Source organism: Bactrocera dorsalis, chromosome 1, assembly GCF_023373825.1.
Source record: "Bactrocera dorsalis isolate Fly_Bdor chromosome 1, ASM2337382v1, whole genome shotgun sequence".
Lineage (NCBI taxonomy): Eukaryota > Metazoa > Arthropoda > Insecta > Diptera > Tephritidae > Bactrocera > Bactrocera dorsalis.
The window spans coordinates 60,493,351-60,500,617 of record NC_064303.1 but is presented as its reverse complement, the minus strand read 5'-3'; the positions used below and the strand labels follow the sequence as shown (position 1 = coordinate 60,500,617).

At 42.4% G+C, this 7,267-nt stretch overlaps 1 protein-coding gene and 1 long non-coding RNA gene across 2 annotated transcripts; both read left to right on the top strand.

The window, feature by feature from the left end:
* The first annotated feature begins 254 nt into the window (after nucleotides 1-254).
* LOC125777805 (uncharacterized) lies at nucleotides 255-3,755 on the top strand. Its single transcript, XM_049453514.1, has 3 exons — nucleotides 255-1,524; nucleotides 1,650-3,274; nucleotides 3,723-3,755. The coding sequence occupies exons 1-3, from the start codon at nucleotides 255-257 to the stop codon at nucleotides 3,753-3,755; spliced, it is 2,928 nt and encodes a 975-aa protein (XP_049309471.1).
* Nucleotides 3,756-4,898: 1,143 nt separating this feature from the next.
* LOC125775716 (uncharacterized) lies at nucleotides 4,899-6,602 on the top strand. Its single transcript, XR_007421323.1, has 2 exons — nucleotides 4,899-5,644; nucleotides 5,720-6,602. It is a non-coding gene; the product is annotated as an uncharacterized LOC125775716 (long non-coding RNA).
* Nucleotides 6,603-7,267: the final 665 nt, after the last annotated feature.

Sequence of the window (7,267 nt, the reverse complement as noted above, 5' to 3'; positions counted from 1 at the left end):
TCTGCCGAAGTGTCAGCCACGATGTGAATCAGGAACCAGCCCCTTCGGGCCCTGGTCAGGAAGTGTACATTGGGCGCAGAACTAGTAGACTGCGTTGCTCCGGGCGAGCGCCGGTTCGTCCGAGTTTACCGGAACCGGTAAAGCGTAGGACAGGCCTCAGGGAACTGGGGTAGGGGCATAGCCCCCGAGGGTATACCCGTTCCTGTCTATTTCGGCCCGCCCCCCTGCACACGATGCGCTGGTTAAACTGATAAATGGAGACAATAAATGAAAAAACACAAAACAACAACAATAGCAGCAACAAGTTTAGCGGTGTCATAAGCCAACTTACGATGACAGGAGTAGATCCCTTTAAAAAAGCCTCGCGTTTGGCTAGATCGCCCGTGAAGGTGCTCTCCGCACAAAGACCAGTGAGGTCGAAATCGTCACCTCCAACGCTTCAGGAGAACACCCCGATACTGGAAGAAGCAGAGTCGAAACGTGATCATATGTGTGAACTGGGAGATATGATAAAAAAGCTAAAGGATATGATGCATCCGCCACAGCGCACTATCAACAATCCCATTAGGGAACTGCTTGGCGAAATAGTGAAGCTCTACACCCGTGCACAAGATGACCATAATAGACAACGGGAAGCCAACTTAGCAAGAAGAGTAGTTATGGAGCAGACGACTGCTGAAGTCACACCGAAGAGACCACGTGACACGCAGACAAAGCGACGAACCCCTCCAAAAAGGACTAAAACGACGCATGACGGACCATTTGTGAAAGCAGTAGAAAGAAATCTCGGGGGAGGAGAAAAGGACGCGACAAGGGAAGATACCTGGATCACGATACCAAGTAAATCCCACAAAAATAAAAGCAAGAAGAAGGAAAACGCCGTACCACGCCCTCGACCAGAAGCAATTGTTATCGCAAAAACTGGTGATATGTCTTACGCAGACATACTTCGGGCGGTTAAGCAGAATGAAAATCTGCAAGTGCTTGGGGAAAATGTCTCGCGAATTAAAAAGACAGCTAAAGGTGAGATACTGTTGGAGCTAAAGAAAGCGCAGACAGGAAGTACTAAGGAATATAGAGACGAGATAGTGAAGATACTAGGAGATCAGGCACAAATAAGATCGCTAACGCAGGAAATTACAGTGGAAGTGCGAGACTTGGACGATATCACGACGAAAGAGGATATAGCACAGGCAATTCGTACAGAATTTGAAGAGCTGCGTCTATTTAGTGTAGAGTGCATTAAAAACATCAGACCAGCATATGCAGGCACGCAAAAAGCTATCATAAGCCTTCAGGCACAGGAAGCAAAGCACTTACTGGCAGCACAAAAGATAAAAATCGGCTGGACAATCTGCAGAATTAGGGAAAAAGCGCAGCTGAAGAAATGTTTCAGATGCTTAGAGTATGGACATGTGGCGAAAGCATGCAGCAACCCAGAAGACAGGAGCAAGTGCTGTATTAAATGCGGAGAGGAGGGTCATTTCGCCAAAGATTGTGTTAACAATCCTTCCTGCAAGGCATGTAAACACAGTGGAAGGCCAAACATAGACCATCAGATAGGAAGCCGGAGATGCCCCATATATACAGCAGCGCTCAAAAAACCTAAAAGATGAAAATATTACAAATAAACCTGAACCACTGCGAAGCGGCCCAGGATCTCTTGACGCAAAACATATACGAAAATGAAATAGACGTTGCATTAATCTGTGAACAGTATAAAAATAAAGACTCTGACAAGTGGATTTCCGACACCACAAAAAAGGTTGCAATATGGGCATGCGGAGATAAGATGATGCAAGACATACCACTAATTGGCAAGGCATACTATACAAGAGCCAAAATATGGGGAATTTATTTCTACAGCTGCTATATACCGCCAAGTATACCACATGCTGAATATGAAAAAATACTTGACGACTTGGTAAAGGATGCGATGACAACTACACCTAATATAATTGCAGGTGACTTTAATGCCTGGGCGCTAGAATGGGGCAGCAAAAATACAAATCTGAGAGGTAGCGCATTACTTAAAGCATTTAGTGTTCTAGACGTAGTACTGCTTAACACAGGAAGACAAAACACCTTCGAGAAGAATGGGCGTGGCTCTATTATAGATATATCTTTTGCCAACAGGGTACTATATCGATATATAGACTGGCGGATATGCGACATGTATACCCAAAGTGACCATTTAGCTATAATGTTAAGTATCAGCAAGAGTGTGCAACAGCGAAATGTTTGCCACCAAAAGGTGCAGTCCAAGGGGTGGAGAATTGAAACCCTAGATGAGGAGCTTTATAAGTTAATGCTGGATGAAAACTTAAACGTAAACGAATGTGATGACATAGACCAGCAGGCTAAATTAATGGTACAACACATTAGCAAAGCCTGTGATGCCGCTATGAATAAAAAGAGGACAGCCGCACAGAGAAAGCCTGCTTACTGGTGGAATCGAGAAATCGAATCTCTGAGAAGTGAAAGTCACAAAGCGAGGCGCCGTTTTCAACGAAACATAGGCAGCTTAAATTGTGACAGCCTGCGAGAAGCATTTAAAAAGAAACGCAACGACCTAAAAAAGGCGATTAAAAAGAGCAAAATGACATGTTTCAAAGAATTATGCGAAAAAGTGGACGAAAATCCGTGGGGAGCAGCGTATAAGATTGTAATGTCAAGGATTAAAGGTGGCAAATGTCAAGCGCCTACATGCCCTTCATTACTCAAAAATGTGGTAGAAACCCTGTTCCCACAACAAAATCAAGAAGAAGGAAACTATTATCGCGAAGAAGCCGCAGATGTGCCAGAAATCACCGAGCAGGAAGTTGTTCAAGCTGCTGAGCGCTTTAAAAATAGCAAAGCACCAGGATTGGATGGTATTCCGAATAGGGCGCTTAAAATTGCCATCAGCTACCATCCACAGCCATTTTCGGATTTATACACGCGTAGCCTTCGTGAAGGAGTGTTTCCAAAAATCTGGAAAGTTCAACGGCTGGTGCTACTACAGAAGCCAAACAAACCGGCAGGAGAACCAAGTTCCTATCGACCGCTCTGTATGATCGATACAATGGGCAAAATCCTAGAGCGGATAATCTGTACCCGTCTAGAAAATCATTTAGAAGGAGATGGTGGTCTCTCTGATAACCAATATGGTTTTCGTAAAAGGCGCTCAACTCTTGATGCTATCAAGAAAGTTGCTGGTATAGCAGAAAAGGCTATTGAAGGAGACAGGTGGATGTACGGGAACAAAGAATACTGTGCGGTCGTCACATTTGATGTGAGAAACGCCTTTAACTCGGCCCATTGGCCCCATATAATGCGTGCATTAGTGCTTAAAAAAACTCCGAGCTATTTGTTGTACGTCATACAAAGTTATCTGGCCGATAGGATCCTGCTCTATGACACTGACGAAGGACCAAAAAAGTATAGGGTAACGGGTGGTGTGCCGCAAGGATCTGTGCTTGGCCCACTCCTGTGGAATGCACTATATGATGAAATATTGCGCCTCCCTCTGCCGAAAGAAGTGCAAATAATTGGATACGCAGATGATATTGCTGTGACAATAGTAGCTAAGGAGCTCCATCAAATACAAAGTATTTGTAGTGATACTGTCCTGAGGATAAAACAGTGGCTAACGAGTGCAAAACTCGAACTTGCCGGCCACAAAACGGAAGCAGTTCTTATAACTAGCAGGAAAAAACTGGAAACTATTTCGCTTAACATAGACGGGCACAACATTACAACACAATCCGCCGTGAAATACCTTGGTGTAACGATTGATGCGAGGCTCAACTACAAAATGCATGTTGAAAAAGCGTGTGAAAAAGCGGCGCGTGTAAACATGGCCTTATCAAGGATAATGGCAAACATTGGAGGACCGAAACAGAGCAGGAGAGCTCTTCTGGCCAAGGTGAGCCAATCAATTATAATGTATGCGGCGCCTGTATGGGGGCCGGCATTAATACATAAGACGTATGCTGGGGTGGCACAATCGGTGTTCCGGTTGAGCGCTATCAGAATAGTCAGTGCGTTTCGCACGGTTTCCAAGGAAGCTGTCGGGGTTCTAGCAGGAATTATGCCTCCAGACATAATGGCTCTCGAACTTAAGCGAATCTATGATAAAAGTAAAAGCGCAGGCCGGAAACTAACGGGAGCAGAGCGTAGAGTAGAACGGCAAGCCAGCTTAGACGAATGGCAAACACGCTGGGATACATCAAACAAGGGGAGATGGACATACCGCTTAATCGGTAACATACAAGTATGGATGGAACGAAAACACGGGGAGGTAGATCATTACATGACGCAGTTCTTAACAGGGCATGGATGCTTCAGGGAGTACTTACATAAGTACGGCCACGAGGAAGGAGTAGCTTGCTCGTTCTGTGGTAGCAACAGCGAGAACGCAGAACACATATTTTTCCACTGTCGGAAATATACAAAGGAGCGACTATCTTTGGAAAAGGAAGTATCCAACCGAATAACACCAGATAATATAGTGAACTATATGTTGCACTCGAGGAATGTGTGGGATTTAGTGAAGAAGATGGCAGCCAGGATTCTCCATGACCTGAGAAGAGCAGAACATCAAAGAAGGAGCGAATCTAGAGCAGCGAATATCGCTGTAACGACGTGAGCCCATAGGCTAAGCTTGCCCTGCGATGAAATGCCTAACGGCGGTCCCACAGGGCCTCAGTAAAGCTAAAGGAGACGGAGTTAGGGTTTAGTACGTAGGCGTACCGTTTCGCAAGTCCAGAACAGTAGGTAATACTGACTGGGCGTGGTCCCGAATGAGGTGCACCTTTAGCGAGCAGTACGAATCGTGCATACTGCTAGTAAAGTAGCAGTATCTATGTAAGATTCCCCCTCCGGCACAAAAAAAAAAAAAAAAAAAAAAAAAGACTGTGTAAAAGATCAAAATTGTTCGGTCCTTACATTGCCCCACATTCACCGGGTGTGAATCCGATAGAAAATATGTGGAATCATGTCAAGGGGCAGCTGGCAAAGTACTCTAATCTGCCTAAGAGGTTAAATGAGTTGTGGGAACGGACTTAAGAAGTTTGGAACGCAATACCTCCCAATTTTGTAACGGAATATACAAAAAGTATGCCCCTCCGATTGAAGGCTTAAAAAAAACCTATGGGTTTTTGGACCAAATATTATTTTATGATATTATAAGTATATTAATATTACATCGAGCGCAAAACTGTAATTAATAAAGCTAAGGTTAAAATTAATTAAAAACACCAATGGAATCATAAAAATTGTTGTCTATTTTTGTTTCCGGCTTCATTTAATAACCCAGCGGGATAATGGTTCACTGCTTACATTTTTCTTTGAAGAATGCTTCGAAGAAAATTTTATGTACAATTCTTCGATACCAGGTAATGCATAAAAGTAAGCTATGCGGAATAATGTTTCCCCGCTTACATTTTTCTTTGAAGAATACTTCGAAGAAAATTCTATCTAGAATTCTTCGATACCAGGTAATGCATAAAAGTAAGCTATGCGGCTAAATTCTACTGTGTTCATATTTACAAGTCAAGTAAGTACGTGAAAAACGACAAATACAAATTGATGGAATAAAATTTATAAGTAAATTTTTTCATTATTTCGTCAAATCATCAAGCAAAAAGTTGGTTACTATTTGGTAAGTATTTCGTGTTTTTAACATTGAAGGACATAGCTTCAAATTTATAAACATACTCTTTCAACTTTTTTGTAGAATGTGTGAAAGTTGAAGGCTTCACCGAATTGGAGTATATTCACCAAATTCAAAAAGTTATCAAACTCGCCAAACGCAGTTTCTTCAAGTCTCGTTGCTTGAAAAAAAACGGCAAGAGACTCAGCCACAAAATTAGAAGAAAACCATAATGGCTAAATGAGTAGCGACCAACATCTCCGCTTTGGCAGCATCCCGGTTCTTTCCGCTAGTTACCCGTCTGTATATATGTATATTTAACGTTTTTAAAACTGTTTTCAACCTTTGATCATTTTATATATACATACATACATATACATATAATATGTATTTAACGTTTTTAAACTATTTAAATTTGTAATAATTCGGTTCATTTAAACACATTTTGTTATAACAATTTTTAAGTGCATTTCGCATAAAATAAAACCTTTATAACGATTGTATTGAATCTAGTGCATTTTTCTTTTTAACAAAAAGTGTGAGTGGCCTATAAGGTGAGTTTTTGTACACATAATACTTATTTTCATACGAATATGCAATTTTTCCTATTGACCTTGGCATCAAAGAATTCTTCGTGAACTATGGCATCGAAGAATTCTTCGTTAACTGTGGCATCGAAGAATTCATCGTTAACTGTGGCATCGAAGAATTCTTCGTTTACTTTGGCATCAAAGAAATCTTCGTTAACTATGGCATCGAAGAATTCATCGTTAACTGTGGCATCAAAGAATTCCTCGTTTACTTTGGCATCGAAGAATTCTTCGTCCCATGGTAAGCGTAAAAGGTGATCTGTTACTTTTCGTAGGACATCGCCATGTTAATTTTCATCGGTCGGGGTAAGCGATACAATCATGCTGTATCGTTTACCTTGCTCGCTTACCAATGTCTACCATATCCCGCTGGGAATGGATCATTGTGGAGTGTTACGTCGTCGAGAGAGGACTTTACTTCTCATTTGCCTACTCAGTCCAAAGTAGCACCTGCTGGCAAGAGTTATTCAGCGTTGGATTTCCAGGCTGACATTGTTGTTGCTGTTAATGCTGGTTCTAATATAGACGAAATTATCTACAACTTCGAAGTTATGACTGACAACAGTGAAGTAGAGCCTAGTCGCGAGTGCGACGACTGTTTGTTTGATGACAGGAGATATTTCGTCTTACCCTCGTTCACTGCCAAACACATCTGCTTTGCTTCCGTATACAGTTTGGGGAATGCAAAACTAACGGCGAGGGTGTTAAGGTCAATGATATCAATATCATCGCCGTACGCCAGCAGCTGTACACCTTATAGAAGATTGTACCAGGTCGAATTGTTTTCTCCAAGAGAAGATCGAAGAAATCGCAAAAGGAGTCGCTTTGCCTGAAACTTCGTTTAGTATCGAACGGCTCGAAGAGGTCCTTCCCGATCCTGACGGAGCTTTTGGTATTGCTCAACGTCAGTTTATACAGGCGTATTAGTTTTGCGGAGATACATCGCGGCATGAAGACAGCTCGTTTTCGTATTCGGTTATTGATTTTCCAGGCCTATAGCAACACTGATGAAGGCTTATCAGTTTGTTGACGGTGGGCTTTC

Excerpts from the sequence above, each read along its gene's own strand:
- LOC125777805 (XM_049453514.1), top strand. The coding sequence starts at position 255 with ATGGAGACAATAAATGAAAAAACACAAAACAACAACAATAGCAGCAAC. Across the intron at positions 1,525-1,649 it reads CAATCCTTCCTGCAAGGCAT|CGGCCCAGGATCTCTTGACG; the intron begins GTAAACACAGTG and ends ACCACTGCGAAG. Across the intron at positions 3,275-3,722 it reads GTGCGGTCGTCACATTTGAT|ACGGGCACAACATTACAACA; the intron begins GTGAGAAACGCC and ends CGCTTAACATAG.